Genomic DNA, 27,505 nt, shown 5'->3' on the forward strand with positions numbered 1-27,505 from the left:
ATAAATTTATTAGATCACATAAATATTGTTTGCAACTGATACATTATCTGTTCCCTTTTTCATGTCCTTGGCACACAATATAGCTCTTACCATAATATTTACAAAACTGGTGTAAACATCCATGGAAAATAAAATGAAAATAATGAAGTGCTAAGTATGTAGTGGGTCAATAAATAGCAAAATGGAGTGAATATTGAAGGACAAGTTGTTCATTGGTTTTATATTAAAGATTCAGCTATTACACGGGTAAAAGAATAGTTCACTTAAAAAAATAATTTAAAAAAGATTAAAACTTGATTCTTGATTCCCATTTTTCACTACTGTTGCATTTTAACAAAAACTATACCATTCTTTTATGAAGTTCAAAACTTAAATGATAGTTATTCAACGCAATTTTATTACTTTAGGCATCAGCTGTTCTGGTTCACATAAGGAAGGTTATACATTTATTAAGGTTATACAAGTTAGTGGTTTTGAAATCTAGACAACCGTTCCCATTTTTTCAATTCCCAATCATCCTTCCAATATGGCACAGAAGACCCCTAATGGGGATTAGTATAGAGTCTATTCTTCATGAAGACGATATTAGACAGATGTTGCCTGATACCTGGATAATGTTGAATGTGATTAAACCAGCGAGACACATTAAGGTATTTCTCCTTCTCTTGCACTGTAAGCTCAGCCTAAAGAAGGGAAGAAATACAAGATGTTAAATAATCATATCCTATTAACACAGAAACACATGATAAGTTACAGGAATAAAAAGTAGTTTTATAAAGTCAGTTCTTAAATAGGATAAAAAATTATGACAGTCTAGCAATGCAGTACATTGATTTTATATTTTTTGGTTGTGGAGTTTTAAAACCATATGTTAGCTTTATGGAAGTCTGAAGATTTTCAACCATAATTTGCATAATTCAACATAAAACAGAACTGGAGGCTCAATTGTATGGGTTTAAAGCAGAGATTACAAAGCATACAGGCCTGGTTCTTGTTCCAGTACCTCTAGGAAAGTGAAGAAAGGCTGGAATTTCACATGTTTAGCAAGGGATTACTATATAGTATCCTTACGAAAAGTTCTGAAAGACATACAAGTAATCCTCACTGTTGAGCTCCAGTCTAGGAAGCTGTCTGTTGAACTGCAGCATCTCAGGCCAAATGCCTAGTTTACATTTTTAAAAAGCAGTACTGAACAGACAGATGGACTGTTTCCAAGCATATTCAAGACAGAAATGAATTAAAGGTATGCTTCTAATTTTTTTTACCGTTTGATCTAAGAGTGTCAGCAATAGTTGCTGGGTGTGGTTCAACAACTCTAGAAAAGTCCATAAATGCAACTGTCACATGCAACAGTAACTTATTTTCTTTAGATGTACTCAGATTACTAGTATCTAGGACACAAGTGGCATCATTCAAATCATCACAACCAAAAGCTATAGACTGAGGATCTGTCCACATTAGAAATATAACCATGAATTAGTAGGGTTGTCTGCCATGGTTAGAGGTGTATAAATGTAGTAATCTGAACCCTGGAACTAGCCCCTAGTGCAGTTGTGATGAAGAGAGTTGGCCAGTAAGAGGGGGCTCAGAATCCACGTGACAGAGCCCTGTGCGGATACAAATTTATATCTGTGGATAGAAACTGGTATCCACTGAACTGCAGGGCTTTCTCAGGAACCGCAGTGGTGAAAGGAGCAGAACATGGGGCTGCCAATCCCAGGAGCCAGTGCCCCATGCTGGCAGCTCCTACTGTGATGCATCTGTACAGACCCCAGACAGGAGACACAGTCACGCAGACAGCTGCGTGGAAGGGATGGGGCGGTACAGCCACACGGGAGGAACTGCCAGTGCAGGCTCCTGGGAGTAGCGGCCTCACATTCTTTCCTTTCGCCACTGCGGTTCCCTGGAGAGCCCTTCAGTTCAGTGAATACTGATTTGTATCCGCGGATACAAATCCGCATCCGTGCAGAGCTCTACTGACAGGGAACTGGGAAAAAGCTATTGGAGAAGGAGAAGAATGGAGCTATGAGCTAGCGGATTGACTGAAGCCTGGGTAGGAAGGGAAGTGATAAAAAGAAAGAAGAACAGGAGAATAAAAGTAAGGGATTGGGAAGTGAGAAGGAAAACAGGAAAGTTTTCATGTCAGAACCAAGGGGGGGGGGGAGGGGAGGAGAAAGACCTGGGTATGTGAGCAGGCAGACACTGTTAGAGAGGGGAAGTAGAATGAAACTCTCTCTCTTTGGTACATCTGTAGATTTTATCAAGGGGAAAAAAAAACCTGAAAGGAAATATAATTGGTGAAGAGAAGGGAAAAAAAAAAGATCAAAAAGCTGCATTTGATAAAAACAGATCCTGAAAACTGTAAACAAGAAGCCCACCCACAAAAGATCTAAAGTGTATGAACAGAGATAATGACTCTTTGAACATCTATTGAAGGAATACAGTTCAAAGGTGCCTAATGGACAAGTGAGGGCCACTAGGGCCTGCTTGTGGATAAACTCAGTGAAAATGCATACAGCCACAGGAACATCAAATCTAAGGAACACTTCAAGTCAAAGAGAAGCAAGGTACAGGACTGCAAGAGTGGAGCTGGACTTACCACCAAGGAAAGGAAAAGTTGATTCTCCTCTGAAGTGACACAGTATATTGTTCTCTCTTGTTCTTGTTAACAACAAAGCATTTGGCACTAACTGCACAGTGTATACAAGCTCACAAAGGTTAATGAGTTGGTAACCTATAGTTTATTATTATAAGTAGCAAGTCATTGGTAATGTTCTATATTATTTATGCTCCTGGTATAATTTTTGGGGTTTCCTTATAAAGTTCTAAAGAATTAAAATTATCCCTTTTGTCTTGGTTTGCGCCTCTGCCTCTCCTTTCAATTAGTATAGCCTTACCTAGCCAGGTCACCACAAACATTCAACATTTTTAAAGTATTTTCAAATAAAGACCTTTGGGTTATTGGAATAATCTAGTTGTGAATGTAAATTATCTGGCCATGGGAAGATGAAACTAGAAGGAGCTTCCAGGGCCATTATGCCTTTACGTCCTCTCTCCTTGGTGCTCGTGTAGTAATTGCGAACAGGATTTATTTGCGACCAGCCCATCAGTAAACATCTTAATTATGAACAGCTTTAAAAGCTGCCTCAATGTATGTCTGTAGACACACAGCCAATCCAGGATGAGGACTACAGAGGTGAGCTTTACTCCACTTTTGCATTTGTTTACATTGCATAATTCTTGGTTGCAGTCAAGAAATTGGCCCAAGATTCTCAATGAAATCTAATTACTATTACATTTTCTTTGAAGTCAAAGGTACGGGAGAGGCACTGAAATTCTGACTGTACTGATGGTTCTTCACTGTCTATTTTCCTTTCAGTAGGATTAGGATTTCTCTACAACCGTCCCATTACTATATTGTTTTTTTTTAAATTACCCTTCCTAGAGCCTCCATTGACAGCTTAATTTCCAGCATGCTTTAAAAATGCTCTGTTCCCTCTCCACATCCTTCCATATTAACTGACCTAGTAGTGAGGGACTCGAAAATTGATTAAGCCCAGAAAGGTAGACAGCAATCTACTACGAAGGGACCAAAGAAGATCCTTAGTTGAACCTACCATATCAGACTATATATGCACATACAGACAGAAGCTTGTTTTCTTCTTCCAATCTCTGAATAAAAATTAGGTGTGCAAGAGTGACATCTATTCATTCTAAAAATCTTTAAAAATATAGTGACCAGAACAATCAGTTCAATTCACTAACTACGCATAATGCTTCCTTTGTTTAATGAGTTTTAAATCCACAGCATATTGTGATAGTTTTTTCACCTTGTGTCCAGCAAATTTAAGATAGTTTAACACAAAAACCTTTTAATTTTTGTGCACTTTCAATTGCATTTCCATCCAAAAAGAGCTTTACACAAATCAAAGTAAATGAGTCATCTAGTAAATAAAGAATGATTAATTCAACATTTTCTAACAGAATAGAAAATTGAAAATTAAGTATCTGAATAAATGTAGATTAAGCTATATAACTGCTAACAAATGTTTGTTGAGCTAGTGTATCCTCCTGGTTAGCAAACAAAGAGCCGATTTTAGTATAAAGGCTATACTTTAATTGCAAATCAACATGTTTTAATGGTTACCAACCAATTAAAAAAAAAATCAACCTCTCTGAAGAAGATAACTAAAAAATACAAATGGAAAACATGATTAAAGTTGATGATTTAAATCAATCCATGCTGGCCAGAGCATATGTGAGTACTGTGCTAGAGGAATGTTCCAGCGGGATATTACTGTATCTGAAGATATGCCCTCACAGCATGTGAAGACTGATTGTTCCAAGTTTAGTTTGGAGCTGGAAGCCACATAGAAGATATGTCAACTCCAACTTGCTGGATAATAGGAGCAAAGAGGGAAAAAGAAGGGATAATTCTGAATAGTTTCAGTAGCTAGAGTCTTCATCTTGTAACAGTCAACTTTTAGGTCTGCAAGTGTTGGCTGTAACAGGTACGTTTCCCCCATAGTACTCTATCATAGAGCCGTACCGCACAGAACTGGAGTAAGAGATGCAAAGATAAGAGGGCATGGGGATAGTAAAAATACCAGAGGTTGAATGGGGTGGGATAGGAGTAGGGAAGAAGAGTAGAAAAGAGAACATTTCCTCTTCGCAATATTGATTTTCCAGAACCGCCTTTGCTGAATTATTGTAACTCTGAACTAAGCCAAGCACATCTAAGAGCCCAATAGTCCTTTCAGCAGCTTGAAAACAAGTAGATTTTGCAGCATCACTTACAGCAGACACCACTCATTTCTAGATAAAGGAACTCACTTGTCAGAAAGCAAACATACTATTGCCACTATATTTCTGCAAAAAATTCAACAATTCAAACTCTAATCCCCTTTTCTGGTCCATTCCAGTTTGTTGAAACTTAATTAGCAAGCTCGCCTCCTACTGGTGCAGAAAGGTGAAATCAGCTCTGCATACTGCAACTGACATCACTGTTAGAAGTACACAAACACTTACATGAGAACCCATTTTTTCTGCTGCACTAGAAAATTAAATCAGCATTATCCATGTAGAAAAGAACAAAATTGGTAAGAGAAAAAATGCAGCTTTTTAGAGACCTGACAAACCAAAAAGTGAAAGCTATTAAAAGCAGAATAGAATGGTCTTAATTAAAATACCCTGTAAAACTGCCTGAAGTTCCCCATATATTGGGCACTCAATGACATGCATAGAAAAGACGCCACTGATCACATATGATTGTCCTAAATATTCAGTGTAGTTTGACACTGGTACCCAATATAAACAGCAGCACAATTTACAAAGCAATGAAGAGTATGGGAAGAGCAATGTGTATACCACCCTGAGGCCTTACAAAATTCAGTATTTAAAATATAAAACGTACTGGAACATTCTGGAGCAAACTATAGTATCTTAGTAGCAGCACTGCAGTTAAAATATGTCCTTTTAGTAAAAATCTACTTTTAATGCGGAAGACACTAGGCCCTAAAATATGGAATTACACTGAAATTTAGCAGACAATGGGCCCAAGATTCTCTCACACCAGTAACTCCCAGACTTGAATAATTATTTTTGATTTACAAAAGTGAAAAAGCAGGAGGATTAGTTCTACTAGGGGCTGTTTAGCAGAGTGAAAAAACAGAGGGCAAAAATATCTATTCTGAAAACGAAACCCCTTTTGTACTCTTGGAAAAAAATGGGCAAGATATTTTACCTTATTTACATAATGTACTCTGCTGGTGCAGTATATTAAAAAAAGCACTTTGTGGCATGTTCTAGTGTTTACTCAGATCATAACTCTTATGTTAATTGTTTAGAGATCATCTCCACGGCATTTTTACAACATTTTGTTATAGATGGATATATTCTGTACTTCCTCATTAAATTAGATAATTCCCCCAAGTTAAGAAAAGCTGCTGTTCTGCTATTAAAATAATTATCTGCTATTAAAGCAATTTTAATAGCAAACAAACAGCCACTCAATTTAAGGATTTTTTAAAAAGGAGGAAAACCCTTGATATTTCTATGCAGAGCTGATGAAGGCTCACCAAAGTAGTTATTATACAATGAGCCTAGAACTGAGTTTTTAAAAGGACTATAAATTACATTCTTCAAAGGGTATACAACTTCAATGGCACTGTCAGGGGCGGCTCTAGGGATTTTGCCGCCCCAAGCATGGCAGGCAGGCTGCCTCCAGCAGTTTGCCTGCGGAGGGTCCGCTGGTCCCGCGGCTTCGGGAGGTCCTCCGAAGCTGCGGGACCAGCGGACCCTCCGCAGGCAAACCGCTGAGGGCAGCCTGCCTGCCGTCCTCACAGCGCCGGCAGAGTGCCCGCTGCGGCTTGCCGCCCCAAGCACGCGCTTGGCGTGCTGGGGCCTGGAGCCACCCCTGGGCACTGTGGTTACAGACAAATTCTCATCCTCTAAACTCTGTGGGCAAGAGTCTCACCAAGTTGTTTATGTACCAAACCCTTTAGCATAAGGAGATCATGAGAGCTCAAACACTTGTATAAATTTAAAAGTGCTTAGAAAAAACAGAGGGAATGGTGGTGGTGGGGGAACGACGGTAATAACAACTTGACAGTATCTTACTGGGATGGCTTGATAAGACACCTGACAAATTTAGCAATACTTTGATTAAAAAAAATGTGATATCAACTTCAAGTCAGATCCTGCAGCAAATTCAGCAAGACTATGCTTCATAGAGAGCCACTACATGCAATAGTAAGGATTTATAGGCTCCGGCCCCTAGCTTTAAATAGTATTTGTTATAACAGAATACAGAAGTAAAGGAAAAATGGTAACTATTTGTTATGGCTGTTTTATCTCTTTTTTTAATTTTTAATTAAAAGTCACAGAGTCATCATGGGCAATAGTCATGGTGATCAGTAAAACATCCCAAGAATCATTAACTAGGTTTTGTACCCCCAAATAACATTTATTTCCCTGTTTTGTGTAAACAGATGTTAAAGAGTATTAGCAAATAATTTCAGCTCAGTATTAAGACAAGATGGAAGTTTATTAATGGACATTAACCAAAATATTTACTGGAATATGAACAATAAATGCTGGATAAGTAGTTCAAATATTAATGAACTTGAATTGGGAACTGATTTTTCCTTCTTATATTAAGTTTTTCAGCCAGTCTTATGTTGGGGACCTGCATGTAAGAAGAAGGCCACCTTCCCAGTTTATTAGATAGAATTCATATTAGAATAATTTATTTAATCTGAACTTGTTTATTTGATATGAACCTGATACTCTGATTGAAACTTTTATAGTTTTATTTTTGGTTAGACAGAAAATTCTATGTTAAGTTCAGAGGTAGTTTATTGTGTGATGTATTTTCTTATTTTTATTTTTTCGTTATGGGTGATTAATGCAGTTTATGAACTGGGAGAGTAACCTTAAGTCTCTATCTTTATCTCAGGAAACAGTATGATGTTAAATAGAACTAAGCAGATATTTTACTGATTAGTCCCCAAATGTCCTCATATAGAATAAGCACCTCAGTTCTAACTTACAGTGTACAGATATAAAGGTTGTTTCCATATCAGAGACAATTTTAGTAAAACTAATAATCTATGGAGGAATTAAAGTTCTTACTGAAAGCTCATTGACTGTCCTTTTTGTACCCTAGCAGTACTGCTAAACTTCTGTTTTCTTTGGAACCCATGATTTAACTTGTCAGCTCTACTCTATTTTTCACCATATTCATCTACCCCCACAAAATGTACTCAAAAAATGTCTAAAAACATGAACTCATGACTCCCATGTCAAAAACATAGTCGTACATAGGATTGAAAGAGACTTCTTGGCTCACAGAGTGAGAGGATATCAAACTCTTCACATAAATGCACCATGTGGCCGATTTTATAAACTCAGATTCTGCAGAACCCAAGATTTTATTTATATGTCAGTTTCTAAACTTCCTGGTTGCAAAAATAATTTTTAACATGTTAAATGAACGTAAAAAGATGATGTATAGTTTTCACTGGTTTGCTAACAGCCTGAAAATGGCAGATGCGAACACCACTTTCTTCATTCACCTCACTGTAGTGTTAACTCTACAATAATTTGAACACTAATATTAAACTGTTTAATTACTGACTGTGTTAGCAAATAGGGAGATGGAAGGAATTGGAAGTTATTGCCCATGGGGAATTGCAAAGTGAATAAAAAAAGGAAAATGAACAAAGGCACAGGGAAACGGAAGAGGAAGGGAGAATATGAAGCAAAAGCAAAAAGAGTAGAAGTATCAGCAGTGTTAAAAACAAGCATATTTTCCCAATGAATAGAGGCTGAATGCAACAAAGAGTGTTTTTAGTTTTCCTTATTTATTAAAAAGTTTGATTTCTTCACAATAGTCATACTCTGCCCTTAATCTTTGTACTAACCTACCACTGACAGTGGGAGATCAAGTGTTTACTGGTAGTATGTAATCTGAGGCAGTACTGTATAATCTGATTTTTTTAACAAATTTCTGGGTGGAGGGAGGGAGGGAGGGAGAAGGGCAACTCCTTTGTCCTCCTCCCATCCTTATTTCTGCAGCCAAGAAAGGAAAGAGCTGGGAACTGTTCTCTCTTTGAGGGGAGAGGCGGAAGGGCAGGCAGATCAGCTTCTTTTCCAACAGGCAGAAGGGGCTGGAAATGGGAAGAAAGAAAATCTTCAAAATTTCTCATGGCCTACTAGCCAATACAGATCCCAAAAGGTGGCCCACAAGATAGGTCCCAGGAGCAGTACTGCATTAAGAAGCGCAGCACCTCTCTCTCTGAAGTTTGCATAGAGCAATGTCATCTCAGGTACTCCCCCACTTCAAAAAACAAACACCTCCTCCCACATAAAGTTTTCAAGTTATCATCTGTCATTTTAAATTTAAGTACTGACGTCTGGCTATATCCATAAGGCTACAATATTCAAAACAATTTGTTCTTTGTTGCACCTAGATTTCCTCCCTATTTGTATCAGGTCTGGGATAACTACCCCACTATTTGCACTTTCTACTTTTTGAGACAGGAAATATCTTCCAAGAAATTTAAAAACATTTTTAGACATCAATATTATTCTACATACTTTTCCCAACCAATATATGGATGGTTGACGTCACAGTCCAGGAGAACCAACTCATTTGTTTTTACCACCTGTTCTATTTCCCTAAGCAAGAACGGGTATCTTTTCCTCTTGATTAGATGGTCAATACTGGAGCAAACTCTGACTTTAAACATGCTTGATTTTCCTCGTCTAATTTTTAACTGTACTATCTCACTTGTATTCTTACATCCTCTGTTACTAAATCCTTCATATGATACATAAAAGGTAATCAATCTTAATAACATAATCATACAATATAATACTAATATTCTATAAGATCACCTTTTTTCACGCAATTAATTCCAAGTCAACTGATTATCTACTCTAACATTTTAATAAAATCATCCAAGATAGAACCCTTTTCATTTGCTTCCTTAATCCTCTTATTTTCATTCCTGGACATTTCTACAGATTGCAATTAAATTTACTCTGAACCAGGGACAAGATTATTTTTCTAAAAGCAGTACATTTTATAGTGGTACTGGCTAATCTATCTTGTTGCACTATCCCTTTTCCTCATAGTGTTTTTTCTGAAAAATAATTATCTGTACTTCCTACTTTAGAAGTTTGACTAATCCCATCCAGATTTTTCCCCAGGAAGTTAGAACCCATTTTCTGTAGTAACATTAATTCTTTATAACATAGGAAGTATCAAAAACCACCACCTCAGACAGTGATTTACCTCCTTGATACTACTCCTTCCTTCCTGTCACTACCAGAAGAATCTTGATCTTGCCATATCTTTATGCCTTCTGACTCCGAAGTGAGCTACAACTCTTCCTAACATTGTACTTCTAGCTACATAAAATTATCTAATCTAAAAAAGAATCCAAGGATTTGTCTCCTGCATTTCATGGACTCTGTGTAACAATTCTGGTTCTTGCTTCTTGCAAGCAGCAGTTCTCCATCCTAAATTCGCTGTTCTTTTTATCATCATGTATGATCAAGTCTTAACCTCAAATCCTGAAGCCTGAACACCCTTTTCTTAAAAAAAAAAAAAAAAAATCTTGTCGCCACGTTTGTACACCCTTCTAGCATTTAGCTTATCTTCACCTTCATCTTCTTGGACCAGGTATCATTTCACCAACGTTATCAAGATCAAGGTTTTGCCTTAATTTTTTGTCACTAAGTTCTTCCAGTTTTATCCATTTGTTTCCTCCTCCAATTCTGTGAATGGTAATGATACAAACTTTTGCCACCAAGTTAAGATAGTCAGGAAATAAAAGGCACATATAGTGTCCTTATATTGCATTATATAAAGGACAGTTTTAAATCTCTTTATCCAAACACTATAGATATGATTAACCCTGTTCCACAGCTAAATACTACTTTAAATAGGGAGCCACATTTTAAGGCAAATTAAATCTCAAACACTTGCACAAAATTCTGCCCTTTTATGAATGTTAATTACAGAATGGAAAAATAGTATTTCTACTTAGCTAGCAATCTTCTAAAGCAAGAAATGTTTATTACTCACATGCATTAATGATTATGACTGTTATAACAGAAAAGTAATTAAATATTACTTACTATGATGTGATGTAGCCCATAGTACATTAAAATATCTGCTAAAGTAAAGTTGTTTCCGGCAAGGTAGACTTTGTCTTCAAGGTATAAGTTAAGATCCTAAAAAAATAAAAGAATTACAGAGTCAATACAATAGCAGCTGGACAGAATATTAATGCAACTGATTATATATCCCCCATAGAATTAAGATGCTTGAAAAATTGCCTCTTAGGTCAATTTATATCAGTTAATAAATTGTCAGCTAGTCACAATAGCTGAAGCGATCTTAATTATTCTCAAACAGAAAAGACTTTGTTAGGAAAAGTTGGGGTATGTCTACACTACGAAATTAGGCCTATTTAACAGAAGTAGATTTTTTAGAAATCGATTTGATAGTCGAATGTGTGTCCCCCCACTAAAGTGCATTAAGTCGGCGGTGTGCATCCACAGTACCAAGGCTAGCAACTACCACAGTGCAATGCTCTGAAAGTTGACATCTCACAGTTCCCGCAGTCTCTACCACCCACTGGAATGCTGGGTTGATGGGGCAAAAACATTGTCACAGGTGGTTCTGGGTACATGTCATCAGGCCCCCCTCCCTTCCTCCATGAAAGGAACGGCAAAAAAATTGCTTATCGCCTTTTTTCCTGGGTTATCCGTCCAGACGACATACCACGGCAAGCATGGAGCCTGCTCAGCTCACTGTCACCGTACGTCTCCTGGGTGCTGCTGGCAGACACAGTACTACACAGCAGCATCCCCTTGCCTTGCGGACTGCAGACTGCAATACGACTGCTAACCATCGTCATCGTCCTGTGAGTGCTCCTGGCCGACCTCGGTTAGGTTGGTCAGGGGCGCCTGGGCAGACATAGGTGCTCCTGGCTGGCCTTGGTGAGGTCGGTCGGGGGTGCCTGTACAAAAATGGGAATGACTCCAGGTCATTCTCTTCTTTAAGTTTCATCTAATGGAGATTCAGTCCTTCCTGGAATATCATGCCAGCTAGAGGCTTCTGCCCCAGGCTGCTCTCCCAGTCGGCAGCACTGTGCAGTCACACTACCCCAGCCTACTCCTTGCTCCCATGGCTAATGAAGCCTGGACAGTAGTAAGGAGCAGTTCAACTATAGACTGAGCAAGTGCAGAATGGTGATAGAATGTGCCTTTGGACATTTAAAAGCTTGTTGGCACACAGTTTACTGACTTAGTTAGACCTCAGTGAAACCAATATTCCCATCATTATTACTGCTTTCTGTGTGCTCCACAAGATCTGTGAGAGTAAGGGGGAGATGTTTATGGCAGGGTGGGAGGTTGAGGCAAATTGCCTGGCAGCTGGTTACGCGCAGCCAGATACCAGGGTGGTTAGAAGAACACAGTAGGGCGTGCTGTGCATCAGAGAAGCTTTGAAAACCAGTTTCATCACTGGCCAGGCTACGGTGTGAAAAGTTCAGTTTGTTTCTCCTTGATGAAAACCCACCTCCTTGGTTCACTCTACTTCCCTGTAAGCCAACCGCCCTCTCCTCCCCTCCGCCCTGTGATCACTGCTTGCAGAGGCAATAAAGTCATTGTTGTTTCAAATTAATGGATTCTTTATTAATTCGTCACACAAATGGGGGGATAACTGCCAAGGTAGCCCGGGAGGGGTGGCGGAGGAGGGAAGCACAGGGCTGGGGTAGTAGTAGGGGCACCCCCTAGAATGGCATGCAGTTCATCATAGAAGCAGCATGTCTGGGGCTCTGACCCAGAGCGGCCGTTTGCCTCTCTGGTTCTTTGGTAAGCTTGCCTGAGCTCCTTAAGTTTCACGCAGCAGTGCTGTGGGTCCCTGTTACAACCTTTGTCCTTCATGCCCTTGGAGATTTTTTTCAAATATTCCGGCATTTCGTCTTTTGGAACAGAGTTCGGATAGCACAGATTCATCTCCTCATACAGCGATCAGATGCAGAACCTCCCATTCAATCCATGCTGGAGCTCATTCCTGTCTACCTGGCCAGTGCATCTGAGTTGAGAGTACTGTCCAGACCAGTCACAATGGAGCACTCTGGGATAGCTCCCGGAGGCCAATACCGTCAAATTGCATCCACACTACGCCAAATTCGACCCAGCAGGGTCAATTTCTGCGCTAATCTCCTCATCAAGGAGGAGTACAGAAATCAATCTTAAGAGCCCTTTAAGTCGACAAAAAAGGCTTTGTCATGTGGACGGATGCAGGGTTAAATCGATCTAACGCTGCTAAATTCGACCTAAACTCGTAGTGTAGACCAGGGCTTGAAGTTGAAAAAAGTGATTCAGCTGGGTAAGCCCAGCTAACCCCCAAAATAAATAATAAAACCCTAAAAAACTCCATATGACAGTCTGTAAATGTACAATTAAAGGATCCAGCTAGTTCCCCCACAGAATATAATCCTTCTTATCGCTAATCACTCACTCCACTTGCATCATCTATCCAATTTTAACTTTCTTTGTTCTATAATGGAAATATGCCACTGGTTGTATATTTTATTGATTTTATATCTATTGTTTGTAAGATGCGCAAAGACTGTGAAAGAAATATAACTCCAAAGTACAATCAATCAATCTAAGAATTCTGTAAATTCTCAAAGTCATGTATTGGTGGAGAAGAAGAATATTTTTAAGATTATAATTTGGAATTTTTATTTTTAAGGTGCAAAAATTTTGTAAAGACAGCATAGGTTTTTTGGATGTTAGAGACAGACTCCATTGAAACACACTTTCAAACTTAACTCGGTTTTTTTTGTTTGGGAATCTCCCAGATTATTGATTGTTAACATTTTAAATGGTGTTGATACACAGAATCTATAAAAGGAGAGCTCTGCCTCAATATTTTATGAAGCTCACAAAAGTGTTTCCCCTCTCCCACAGATTTTAGCAAGTCCACATGAGGGGTTGTAAGAATGAGTACTGAGTGGGGGAGTTGTACCTGGTTGGGATTTGGGGATAGTGAATAGAGGATGGGGAAATTTATTCACAGTGAAAAAGTTCTATATCTAGAGAATTCTAAGTATCCGAAGCTTAATACACATAAACAACCTTGCTTTTCTTTGTCCTTTTCCATATCTTCCAGCCCCCAGCACCTCACCCTTTTCATTCCTGTCTTGTATCCCATCCTGTTCTCTGCATTCTTCCCATATCTCACCAGTCTTCTGCTCCCCTCCTCCCCTCTATCCAATTCCCCACCCCACTAAACAAGACAAGAAAAGCCAAATAGCAAACAAGAGATGGGGCAGGGGTGGAGGAACAAACTGAAAAGTCTTTAAATTAATATGTGTCTCTTCTAAACACTATAGTAAAATGCTCAGTTTTGCAGTTCCTCTTGAGTCTGGGAGCTTTCTGACCTTGTTCCTCTGCTAGTCTGAGGAAGGAAGAGAGTGAAGACATGTACGCTTCTTCCTCTCCTCCATATATTTCTTCCAGTCTTCCTGTGCCACCTCCCTCTAGACCTACTGTAAGGAGAAAATTCAGGACCCCATACTCTGATTCTAAGATAGACGGGATGTTCACCCAATCACTTACTTGTTACACATCTTTTCAATACCCCTGGTACCCACCCCACCAAAACCAGGAAAGCTCTTCTCCTTTATAAGGCTAACAAAACAACAACATTTTCAAAAAGTCAAAGACCTAAAAAAAAAAAAAAGCAGCTTTACAACATCTTTTCTGATGTTTCCAAGTTTCTCTAAAAAACGTATCCTGGCATGATATGTGGAATATTCCTTATCAGGCAGACTGGCTGCTTTTTGAGGAAATTTGGGGCAAGGGGAATTGGACTGATCATCAGCTTTATAATTAGAAACTAACTTCAGCATTAACTATAGAGCATCTCCATAATCCATTTTTTGGGGAATACTACAGCACAAAAACTACTAAAATGGTAAGAACATAACATAAGAACATAAGAAAGGCCGTACCGGGTCAGACCAAAAGTCCATCTAGCCCAGTATCTGTCTACCGACAGTGGCCAATGCCAGGTGCCCCTGAGGGAGTGAATCTAACAGGCAATGATCAAGTGATCTCTCTCCTACCATCCATCTCCATCCTCTGACGAACAGAGGCTAGGGACACCATTCTTACCCATTCTGGCTAATAGCCATTTATGGACTTAGCCACCATGAATTTATCCAGTCCCCTTTTAAACATTGTTATAGTCCTAGCCTTCACAACCTCCTCAGGTAAGGAGTTCCACAAGTTGACTGTGCGCTGCGTGAAGAAGAACTTCCTTTTATTTGTTTTAAACCTGCTGCCTATTAATTTCATTTGGTGACCCCTAGTTCTTGTATTATGGGAATAAGTAAATAACTTTTCTTTATCCACTTTCTCAACATCACTCATGATTTTATATACCTCTATCATGTCCCCCCTTAGCCTTCTCTTTTCCAAGCTGAAGAGTCCTTGGAATTACACATAATTTGTGAGAATTTACAAGCCATTTGATATTACATTTGAAGAATTTGGCAAATTTTGACTTCATTATGCCAATTTACTATTTCTATCAACATCTTCTTGACTGTCTTCTGCACTTTTGCAATTGTTGAATGAATGTTCTCTGTTTTGATTTCTATTTATACAGTAAATCAGGGAAAATGTTAACCCCTACACAGTTAAAACTGTATAAGGTCACTTGCTCCTAGCTCTATAGCTTTTTTTTAATTTAGACTATTTGCTGTCTTGTTCATATTATTTAGCTCTCAAATTACTTTAAATATCAAGAGGGGCAACAACGGTATTATAGAAATTGTTTAGTCACACAAAAATGTGAAGGCTAATGCTGTGTTAAGGGAAAAGGCTTGCAGAGCTAATCTGTAAATCAATTTACTAAAGGGCTACATATCACCTTGCATAAAAATATTTAATAATCAGTCTCCAACCAACTTTTTTTGTTGTGTCACTTACTAAATGCAGCTTTATCGTCATAACAAAATAACTGCAAACCTATGTTGAATTCAATCAGAATATCAGAGACTTAGTCCTAGTTGTCTCCCAATATTTTTCAACATCCTGCATACAATTATAAAATCTTCGTTGTGCAAATTAAAAGCTAAATATCTAATACCATCCATGATAATATCACACTGTTTTTACTTGTACTTCAGTGAACAAAATTTCATCAGAAAAGTTACTATATACTGATTGCATTGTTTTTGGCATTGGAAATCTTTCTAAAAGGCAGACGCCACGAGTTTGTGTACAAAACAGTTATGCACACACAGTACAGCTTACATGTTAGGAATGGTAAGATAAGATCATAAAAAAAGTTTGCTCCTTAGTTACATTACTGAGCAAGTTTGCTTAATGTTATACATCCAAATATTCATAACATTTCAAAAATACTTCACTTTTATAAAAATCTAAAAATTGACACTGAGTTCTACTTTGAAAAATTCTAGAATTTGGGACACCAGATGGAATAAAAATGATGAGTTAATTTAGCAACTGGAATTGGATCAGTGTGCTTTATTCTTAGAGGAATAAGGGTTAAGTTTTTCCCCCTGTGCTTTGGCTATCATGACAGGATTCCTACTTGGTAATATAATATTTAAGATAATATTATGAAGCAGTAGCTTATGCTATTTCTATAATGCTGCAGTATAAGATGAGATTATTTGTTATTTTCTGAATACTTTGGGAGTGTTTAGTTCATTTCCTGCATCATGGGCTACTATAAGGATTCCCATGGATGAATTTTATATGGAAAGTATAAAATGTCTGGTATTCTACAGATATGTCTACACTGCAATTAAAAATTCCTCAGGTCCTGGGGATCTTAGTCAAACTAATAACCTAAAAAATATGACAGATGAGCTCCCAGAGTGGACTGATTTAAATCAAATGATTTAAAAATCAGCAAGCAGATTTAAGCCAAGGTTAACTGATTGTTTTAATGGTTACCAGCCAATGAGAATCAGTTTTCCAATTAAAATACAGCCTTTACACTAAATTTGCTGCTTCTTTTTAATAACCAGGGTATACTACATTTATACAAATTAAAATATATATAGTGTAACTCACATTTACTCAGATTAATTTTCACATTTTTATTATTAGAAAATGGAGAATGATGCATTTCTTATTTACTAGATCAGGGGTAGGCAAACTTATTGGCCTGAGGGTCGCATCAAGTTTCGTAAATTGTAAGGAGGGCTGGTTAGGGGAGGGGATCGTGGCCCAGCCCCCACCTATCTGCGCCCCTGCCCCAGGACTCCTGCCCCATCCAACCCCCCCGTTCCCTGACGGCCCCTCTGGGACCCCTGCCCCATCCACACACCCCCACTCCCAGTCCTCTAACTGCCCCCAGACCCCCACCACGCCATCCAATCCCTCCTCTCATTCCTGACGGCTCCCTCCTCCCCAGGACCCCTACCCCATCCAACCACCCCTTCTCCCTGTCCCCTGACTGTCCCTGGAACCCCTGCCCCTGACTGCCCCCTGCTGCCCCATCCAACCACTCCTCCTTCCTGACTGCCCCCCAGGACCCCTGCCCCCATTCAACCCTCTGTTTCCCTCCCGACCACCCCCCCAAACTCCCCGGCCCTCTTTCCACCCCCTCTGCTCCCTGCCCCCTTACTGCGCTGCCTGGAGCGCCAGTAGCTGGCGGTGCTACAGCTGCACTGCCCAGCTCGATCTGGACCGTGCTGCCGCCACCACCACACAGGACAGAGCACCAGGTCAGGCCAGGCTCTGCAGCTGAGCTGCCCCAGGAGCTCACAGCCCTGCCGCCCTGTGTATTTTTCTAACCTCTCTATATACACAAGTGCTGTAGCTGCCACAAGGATGTTATTTGCTTGTAAATGGATAGGAAGGTGGTCCATGTTATGAAAATTTTTTTTAAAACCCTAGTCAAGGCAATGCAAATAATTAACAAGATTGTTTTGATGCTATGCAGGAGTTCTATTCCAAAAAGGTAGAAGGATCAGTTTGAGTATTCTATACATTTTCTTTTCAACAAGACCTTTGTTTCAGAATCTCTTAACAAGCACTAAACAGTTTTGTTACTGAGGTTTTACAGAATTGTAGCATCTCATTTGAGAGCCAACTAGAGGCAGCCTAGTTTACAGCAGAGGTGACTGAACTGCTTTTGGCACATGAAAACACACAACTCATTACAAATTGCGGCTTTAGGCTGCTACTGTCCCAAGACTGCCACTATGCATTCCAGATACATTGTAAAACCACAATCTCAGACTTGCCTGCCTAGTTTAGTTTTTATCCCATATTCCCTTTTGGCATAGGATACTTATCCTACCTCAGTACTAGGCTGTCTCTTGTTCCAACTAGTAACTCACGGTGGCAAGAGGAACAAATAGAAGCAAAGAAATAACTACTGTTCTGTAGGAACATTTCTACAGAGGCAGTATTTCATGCAGTATTGTTTCAGCAAGGACTCTGGCCACCCATCACCTGATATAAATGAAAACTGCTATCACTGGTTAAAATTAAGTGCTGAGACTCTTCTTCCTCTCCCAACATCTACTTTATAGTACTAGGAGTGAAGTTTTTATTTTGTTTGGAAACAATTTACATACAATATTGAAATACAAAAAGTGTAAGACAATTTCTCTTTCCCACACTACCACTGCTGCTATGATCAAAACTGCGATGTGAAAGTGGTCAGACCAGAGTTATAAAAAAACAGCCCCTAAGACTGCTTTTGTGTCCAGAATTTAGGTCATTTAATACTTAAGTACCTGATTTACAGACATAAAATGGCACTTTGATATCCAATTGTCAAGCAATTATGCCTGCTGCACTGTGGAAACCTGGTTATGGCCAAGTTGAAAAATCTGCCTTTTAATCTGTATTCCAAAAGAGCAAGAAAATTAAAATAAAAAGTACAGATTTACATTCATATTGTCTTAGACTAAATTGAAAAGGAAAGTTTCCAAGTTTCCAGCGAAGGGAAAGTGTGTATGGTTAGCAGACATAACATAGTATACCAGTTGAAAGGAGTTATAAAGCCGTGATTCTAGTATTCACAATGTAAATATACAGCAAAACCCAGCATTCAGAATACTTTCTGCAAACCATAACCATGAATAAATGTAGTAATAGTGACAGAATTTGTAAATATCTACTTCTTATATTTACAGCTAAGAAAAGAGCCTATAACCTGAAATATTAATTTTTATATATTTTTAAAAAAAAAAACAGATTTAAAACAGGTTCACTTTCCAAAGCAATGATAATCAAGCATGCCTTATAGTGAAACCATTTTGCTCTCCACAACCGTGGCCATTTTATTGATGTTGTGACGATGTATCCCATAATGCTTTATGGGAATATGACATAACTAGATTATATTTTATGCTACATGTGCCATGTAACATATCTCTGTAAACGTTATGGTTTACTGAATCTATTCATCCTATTTGTACACATATCATTTTTGTACTTGAAATTATGAATACTGGCTGTATACTTGCTTGATTTCTAAGTAAACTTTGTAAGGCATTTGATCAGCTTCTTTAGAAAGGAATTTACAAAGTTAAGTGCCCAATAAAGAAGCACTTAAGGAACAATGCATCTTGGAATACTCCAATCCACACAGAAGTCTTCCTGGAGACATACAAGATATCATGTGGGCAATGGCTTCTGCCTGTAAAAACTGTGAGTCATGTATGGACATGTGACTTGCCCAGGTGACTCCAGAACTCCATCTTGGAGCTGGACTTTGCATAGGAGAGAAGAGGGGGGGTCTCCACCCACAAGAGAAAGTCTATTTAAGCCCGTGGGAGACCCCTCCATTTGGTCTTCAGCTGGCTAAAGAGAGTGCCTCTCCACCCCCAAAGATACCTGAAAGAAACTAGAACAAAAGTCAATACCTACAGGGGGTGTGAGTGATTTCTGGACCCAGACTAGTCTGTAAAAGGAAGCTTACTGGAACTGGTGAGGTGTTATTTGTATTAAGTTTCTTAGACATAGACTTGTGTGTTCTATTTGTATTTAACTTGGCAATTCACTTTGTACTGTCTGTTTCTACTTGGAATCACTTAAATCCTACTTTCTATATTTAATAAAATCATTTTTTACTTATTAATTAACCCAGAGTATATATTAATACCGGGGGGGGGGGGGGGGGGGCAGCGGCAGGCAAAAAGCTGTGCATCTCTATCAGTGTTATAGAGGGCGAACAGATTTATTTGGGTTTAGACCCCACTGGGAGTTGGGCATCCGAGTGTTAAAGATAGGAACACTTCTGTAAGTTGCTTTCAGCCAAGCCTACAGCTGTGGCACTGAAGTCCTAAGATGACAGGGCAGGAAAGCAGGGGCAGAAGTAGTCTTGGCACATTAGGTGGCAGCTCCCAAGAGGGTTTCTGTGATCGAACCCATCACAGATGTTATTAAATATTTATATTTCAGTAAGGCCAAGATGTCCCAGTCATAATCATGGATCGCTCTGTTCTGGGCGCTGAGCAATCACACAAGACAACAAGATCCTCACCCCAACGAGTTTACAATCTAAAGCAGGAATCCTTAGATTCCTCTGTGCAGATAATCCCATATACGAACACAGACACACATTGAACTCAGCAGGGCTCTGCCCTTATGAAGAAGTCTGCATAATCAGGACTAGAGGTGGTCAAAAAACATTAAGTGTTTTCCATGAAAACTTCTAAACAAAACAAAATTGTAATGTTCAAAAATTTTCATTGAAAATTTTTCCTTCTTTATTTTAAACAAATGAAAAATGTTTCATTTTTTTGTTCCTGACCTAGGAACAAGTCCCTGCTCCAAAGCAGGGATTCAAACCTGGGTCTCCCTGCACATCCCAGGTAGGTGTCCTAACCACTGGGCATGTGTATGTAGAACTGCCAACAAACCAGGGGGGGGGGGGGAAGAAGGGAGAGAAAGAACAATGAGAGGAGAGGCGCGGGAGAGAAGAGTTATTCACCCAGTTCTACCCACAAGTTTTTTGATTCACTGATTTAAAGACCCCCCCACAGAATTTCCAAGAAAATACAAAATTTTCCATGAAAATGTTTCCTCCAAAAAGCTATTTTTCATTCAGAAAGTTTGATATAAAGTTTTAACCAGATCTCAGAGTCCCTGAGCCCTGGCTCCAGCCTGAGCCCGGAAGTCTACACTGCAGTGAAATAGCCCTGCAACCTGATCCCCACAAGAGTCAGCTGGCATGGGCCAGTCATGAGTTTTTAATTGCAGTGTAGACATATCTGTAGAATACCAGACATTTTGTACTTGCCATATAAAATTATAGAAACATTTTAAATTTGAAGAAAGAGAACTTCTTTAAAATTATATAGAATTTCAGTGCCATGTTGTATACTTTTAATAGTAAAATTAGGCCTCTTCAACCTCCTACCCTGATATGATAGTTAAATTTAAACTACTTTTGACATTTTTGATGAAAGGACCCAAGAAATCTGAAGAAGCAAATGGAAAGGATTTTAATTTCATTTTAACTGGGTAAAACTTAATGGTACCCTTCCCCCTCCCAATCACAGCTTCTGAAAATAAGGGAGAGCAATTTTTGAAGTCTAAGGCAGTGAGGAACACTCAATAAAAATTCCATACATTAGTAGTTTATAAATATGAAAACATGAGTTTATGGAAATTTCCCTCTATGCTTTCACTCATGCCTTATGATATGTGAGATGGTGATATTAACTCATCTTGGCATCCATCCATCCATCTATCCAATCACCATAATATCTAGACTTGAAGTAGATCCCACCTTGTTATTGAAGCAAAGAGTCGTTCTCAATAAAAATAAAACAAATGTTATCTTGGATCAGAGTGCAGGCTGATTTATATATATTGGGACTTCAGTAGTAGCTTACAGATGTGAGGAAACTGTAGCCTTTCAGGATTTAGAAGATACTAAATAGTTAAACACTCTCTGAACTTTATAGGCACAATTACATTCCCTCTCCATTACATTCTTACATATTAAGTTTTTACCGTAGAGCAGGCGGCTTGCTTTATGTATTCTATAGTTAAAACCATTTCCTTAAGTTTCAGGTTGTTTTTTCAATAAAGTGAAAAGAAAGCAACAAAATTAATGGCAAATGATTTGAGATCGTCAATATCTACCCATTTCTATTACTAAAGTAAATACATATATGTACATGAATATACTGTCCCCAACACAAGAGCTCTAGCGTCCAGTCACTCCAAAATTCAATATTCTGGTGGTAAAGCAATTAAGTTATCCTTACCTTCAGAATTATTCTTATATCTTCTTTATTAGAATGTCCAGATATTTGAGTTACTCTGTATTCTAACCACTGCTGAACTATTGCTTTCTCTTCTGCAGTACTTCCAAGTAGCTGTTCTTTCTTAGCTTGTTTGACTAGATGGGTAGCTATAGTAGTCAATCCTGTTAGACTGGGACCATTGTTTGTTTGAAGAACTGGAACCTAGAAGAAAACAAATACCATGTAAGTTTGTCATGTTCAAAGGTTAGTCTTTGTTAAACAACCTCACTATATGGTATCCCAATATGTTCACTTTTAATTAGGCAATTAAAAATATTAATGCTAAGAATAATACTTCACATGGAAAATATTTAAATTATTCTTAATCCTTGGGTTGATTTTTTTTTCAGTTTCCATTGCAGGGAAAAAAAAGAGATATATATGCAAGACAGAACATATACATAGGGTATTTCTAATTCAATATAACCAACCCATGCCAAAATCAGTGAGAGCATCAGAATAAGAACTATCGTCTACCAGAAATCTTCATAGGTAGCCTTTGATACACATTTTCATGTGTAAAAATAAAACTTCAGACTATAGAATCAGCAAACATCCAGCTTTTCTGGACAGCCACAAATAAATCATACCTGTCAGACTTTTTCAATGCTTATTCTAAATAGCTGCTTAATGATTGTGAAAGTTGTGACTTTACATACAGTTAGGTGTAGGATCATAACTCAGGAAGACAGATAACTAGAGTTATACAAGTCTAGTGACTGACTAAGTTACTGGGAGGAAGTTGTTTCAGGAGCAACAGCAAATGTGTTGTTTCACCTTAAAAAAAAATTCTGCATTGCACTTCTCTATGCTTAGGGTTAAGCTATAGTTTAGTGTTAAATTTTAAAAATCTTAATTTATAGTAGTGAAATTACTTGGGGTTTTTTTTTTTGTGATACCCTTTAAATATAGCACATGTTCTCTGTTCCTGTGAACTCCTATACAAATAATTGTCAAGTTGTTCAACCACCTCCTGAAGAGACTTTGCCAGGTAACTGTAACAGCAAATGCTGCTCCAAGAGGAGAAAAGGAGATACAAATGCTGTATCAATCTTTACCCATGCTAAGTCAGTCTGAGCGCAGTTCAACTAGTAACAGTGGAAACTAAGAGACTCACACTTCACGAGCACCCTGTGTTTCCAATAGTGTGCCAGTGAATTAAGCTAATTTGGAATAAGGCACACTTATTCTGGAGTTATAGCATTCACACATGGAGTTAATCAGGAATAGCTAAATCCGAAATAACTCCCAGTGTAGAAAAACCCTTAATTAATCTGCAACCTCCTTTTTGTTTTGTGAAGCTCATTTTGATGTAAAACTGTTCTGTGCCTTCACCTGGACTCTGTAGCCTCCATATTGAACTGAAAAATTCTTGCACCAAGCAGAGGGATAACAATGGAGGTTTGATAAAACCCGATGACCTTTCATTCAAATAGAATCACCCTAGACCAGTGGTTCCTAAACTTGTTCCGCCTTCCGCCACTTGTGCAGGGAAATCCCCTGCTGGGCCGGGCTGGTTTGTTTACCTGCCGTGTCCACAGATCCAGGCCAATGGGAGCTGCTGGAAGTGGCGCTGACCGAGGGATGTACTAGCTGCTGCTTCCAGCAGCTCCCATTGGCCTGGAGCAGCGAACCACGGCAACTGGGAGCTGCAATCAGCCGAACCTGCAGACGCGGCAGGTAAACAAACCAGCCCGGCCCGCCAGGGGCTTTCCCTGCACAAGCGGCGGAACAAGTTTGGAAACCACTACAAAGAGCTGGCTACAGCCCACAGAAAAACAGTTCTCCCAGGTGGGTTGGTAACCAATAAACAAGTCACTTGATGGGGGTTTGAGGCTGACCTGCAAACTATAAAAGGACAAAGTCTGCCCTGTACAACTCTTTCTCAGTTACCAGAGTGAGAAGGCAAGAATGAATAGAGGAGAAAAGGGGAGCAGCAGAACCATGGACTCTCTATACAGATGCTGATCCAATTACAAAAGTTGAGTCCATATTTACCAAATTCAATAAAATATGAACTATAGAAGTCAAACCTACTGTTGTCTAATTCTAAGTACTGTCCTCATCACTGTAATACAACCACCAATTTAATGATGAAAACCATTAAATTGGACAAGAACTGTAACAAATTTCACACCAAAACGATTTCCTGGCTTTGTATTAAACTTTATCATAATCACTGAAAACGTATATAATGAAAAAGTTAGTAGACCTTTATGTATAGTTGTACTTCAAATTGTAAAAAGAAAAATTACCTATTTTACTCATCTGAGCATCCTGACAGTACAAAATGTAATAGGCATATATTATCTGAGATACATTTAAAACTATTACAGTTAACATTTCTGATCCTAACAATGATTGATATTCCTAGAGAAGTCATCCATGACTATATTAATTTAGTTTAAGATCCCAAACCAAATTTAATCTTGTTACGTGCACAACTTTTAAAATCAAGAAAATTTCTAAACATAAAACATTTTCTTCTAATTATTAAAGCAGTATTACAGAAAATGGAAAACTGGCTTCAGTTCTTAATACCAGTCTTCCATACTGCCAGTGCCACAAACTATATCACTTCAGGCTGTACCTGTGGCCAATTCTTTTAAAGGAAATCAGTAATGTACTGTGAATTAACCCTTTCGTTTTATTTGACAAGACAGACAACCATTCTGTCCATGCATGACTTTCAACAGTGGGTAAGTATAGTGTACAATATTCTTTGAAGTCATCCAGTAAGAAACTGATTGGAGTATGATGGCACTACAGAAAGCATGCAGTGGAGCACCCATTTCTCTCCACAAGACCTTGCCTCTCATTGGGAACTTGAATTATCATTAAGTATCTTAAATAGAATAAAGGCATTAGACAGTATGTATTCTAATTATTAAACCAGATCATAAACCTAAGAACTATGTTGCTATTTTCATGACAGAGACCCAAACTTTAAAAAGCATAAGGTCCAATCAAACAAACAGAATCTCAGTGTCCCCTGTAGATATCCCACTCAGCAGTAACCAGCAGTTACATTTCTTTTTGCAAGAGAAGAACTACTACAGCTAAACTTTTGAGACTTTTTAAAAAATCATGTAGAAAATGAACATTGATCTAATTAAACAAGACTTCTGAATAGTTGGACATTTGTGATATTTCAGTTAATATTCTGAAGCAGAAGAATCAAGTTATATTTAAAAATGGTTCATAAAGATTATATGCCAAATACTGTTGGCATTTAAGCATTAAGCATATTTCTAGAGGGTCTAAACTAATTCCTGATCTAATTTAAAAAGGGCACAAAACATCTAGTTTTTCCAGTGATAACAGATGCCCTGATGTACTTATTTCCTTCCAATTTTATGAAATTAATGATCTCATGTTCACTGTCACACGGTCAATATTCAAAGTACAATAGATATTCAATAAGGAATTTTCTGCAGTATGTTACTACTTTTAGCTATTGGATACTATCAGATCTCCAGGATCTGAATTAAGGACAGACTACTTTCCTCATTATTACACATGATTATGCTTTGGAAGACCATGAGTTTTGTTGATTGCCTCCTAATGCCAAAATAGAATAGATTTCTAATTATAGGAATCAAAATTCAGTGCTGAGTATTACTAATGAACAATTAAAAACCTCTTCAGCAAACAAATGCATGGTACACAAATGTATATTGAGGTCAACACTGAGGAGCAAAGGATTACACAAATGTGCATTCAGAGTAACTCAGTGGCAGTACCACTGTACTCATCAACAAGCGTGTGGCAATAACTACTTGCTTACAGCAGTAGTGAGCCAGAAGTCTGCTCTTTCCAGGAAGTAAAAACTGATAAAGGTTGCCATGTAGAGAAGATAGAATGAATCAATTATGCCAACCCTAAATACAAAATATTTTGTACTGCATACCTGATAAAATAGTATACCAAAAATTTCAGAGGTAAAACAGAAAAACAGATACACATTAATAAGAAAATATGATAAAGAATACATCTTGTGCATCTGGCTGATCTAGTTTGAACTGAATGATTTCAAAGCTGCCAGAAGCAAACTTGAACACACCATAGTCTTAAAACATAATGCTGAAAAACCAAGCTACCCGTTCCCCATACTGGTATTATAAATAAAATGCTACTTTCTTCATTGATTGATCAACAAATCTAGAGAACATGGTATGTTTGCAAGAAAAGGAAATTAATATCATTTTACAATAACTTAAAGGCCTGAGCATAAAGGGCAGGCAAAGTTGGGAAGAATTAAATTAATATGCAAGTGTTTTGGGACAGATTTCACGTTACTTTGATTTTATATTGGCAAGCCCATTTGTTATTGTGAGGGCTCTGTGTCTGTCTCTGAGGTCGCGGAAGTCATGGATTCTGTGACTTTTCCCAACGTCCGTGACTTCTGCAGCAGCCCCCTCAGGTGGCCCCTGGGACAGCCACACCTGTGGCTGCTGGAGCGGCTCTGCAGCCAGCCACATCGCTGCTGCAGCCGGGGCGCCCCTCCAGCAGCTGTCCCCCAGGGTGTACCCTCTCTAGTAGCTCCTCTCCCGGCTGATTTAGTCAAGGGTATTTACAGTATAAGTCATGGACAGGTCACAGGGCTATGAATTTTTGTTGATTGCCTGTGACCTGTCCATGACTTTTACTAAAAATACCTGTGACGAAATCACAGCCTTAATTTCAGGTGGCCCCATGCAATGTTCTCCTTGCAAATGTGCTTCCCACAGTTATGCACTATTTTTATACTCCAACATTAAGGGGGAAGTGTCTGTTGCATTTTAGGCCTCGTCTAGGTCTACACTGGTAGCGCTCGCCGGAGGGAGCGGGAGGAGCGCGAGGAGACGGGACGAGCGCGAGGACAGCCCGTTTGCTGCGCGCGCACATGCCCGAGTCGGTCCCCGGTTCCCCCCTCGCATCCTTCACCTTCCGCGCCTCCAGGGCACCGTACTTGTTCCCTTTCTTCAGCCCCAGGAGCTTCTCTAACAAAATCAGCTCCTCCGGCCCGGGCCCCGCCGCAGCTGCCATCGTTGGAGACAAGCGGCCCGGGAAAGGAAGAGGAGGAAGGACGAGTCTCTCAAAACTAACAAACTCCAGCACGATTGGACAGAGGGGCCCCACCGCCTAAGTAACGTCTCCATCCATTGGAGGAGGAAGGAGGGCAAGGCAGGACTGGCTGCGCACAGGGTCATAATAATCTGCGCCTGCGCCAAGATGATTGTGGTTTAATAATTATGATATGCGCAGTAGAAAGGGGAGGGGTCACGTCTCTGGCTGCAGGGGGCGCGTGAAGCGCATGCGCAAAGGGGAGACAGGAAGAGTACATTCCATGAAGCTTGATTTACGCGTGCGCAAAGTGAAGGGGACGGGCTGGGGAGGAGTCTCGTATGTTAATCAGGTCTGTGATGTAGACAATCGGGGGCGGGGCTAATGCTGCTGTCCTCCTTCAGGGGACTGGCGGCGCGGCAGACGCGGACCGTCCCTAGGCTGAGCCGCTCCCTGCCCCGTGCCCCTGTCGCAGCCCCGCCGCTCCCAGCGCAGGGGCGGGGGAGGAAGCGCGGTGAGGTGTAGGCATGCAATCTCCTGGTGCTGCCGGAGTGCAAAGCTCACCTCAGCCGTAGCTAGGGAGCCGAGTCTGCAGTCTCCAGCCTATCTTTATC

The 27,505-nt window shown here is 39.3% G+C and overlaps 1 protein-coding gene across 3 annotated transcripts; it reads right to left on the reverse strand.

Moving 5' to 3' along the window:
* Positions 1-374: 374 nt before the first annotated feature.
* On the reverse strand, positions 375-27,099 carry EEF1E1 (eukaryotic translation elongation factor 1 epsilon 1). Of its 3 annotated transcripts, XR_005595066.1 has the most exons (5): positions 26,772-27,090; positions 21,807-22,007; positions 10,648-10,743; positions 10,171-10,284; positions 551-683 (listed from the first exon to the last, which is right to left on the reverse strand). XR_005595066.1 is itself a non-coding variant. In XM_039527392.1 (4 exons), the coding sequence occupies exons 1-4, from the start codon at positions 26,871-26,873 to the stop codon at positions 543-545; spliced, it is 540 nt and encodes a 179-aa protein (XP_039383326.1). In that variant the 5' UTR covers positions 26,874-27,085; the 3' UTR covers positions 375-542. The 3 variants fall into 3 exon arrangements, 2 of the variants coding, with proteins under 2 accessions (XP_039383326.1, XP_039383325.1); XM_039527392.1 differs by lacking the exon at positions 10,171-10,284 and having other exon boundaries at positions 375-683; positions 26,772-27,085; XM_039527391.1 differs by lacking the exons at positions 551-683; positions 10,171-10,284 and adding an exon at positions 8,411-8,669 and having other exon boundaries at positions 26,772-27,099.
* Positions 27,100-27,505: the final 406 nt, after the last annotated feature.

This window comes from Mauremys reevesii, linkage group 2 (assembly GCF_016161935.1).
Source record: "Mauremys reevesii isolate NIE-2019 linkage group 2, ASM1616193v1, whole genome shotgun sequence".
Lineage (NCBI taxonomy): Eukaryota > Metazoa > Chordata > Testudines > Geoemydidae > Mauremys > Mauremys reevesii.

Coding starts and splice junctions, on each gene's coding strand:
- EEF1E1 (XM_039527391.1), bottom strand. CDS start 26,873: ATGGCAGCTGCGGCGGGGCCCGGGCCGGAGGAGCTGATTTTGTTAGAG. Junction 22,008..26,771: donor GTGCCCTGGAGGCGCGGAAG/GTGAAGGATGCG, acceptor GTTTTCTTCTAG/GTTCCAGTTCTTCAAACAAA. Junction 10,744..21,806: donor ATATAAGAATAATTCTGAAG/GTAAGGATAACT, acceptor TTATTTTTTTAG/GATCTTAACTTATACCTTGA.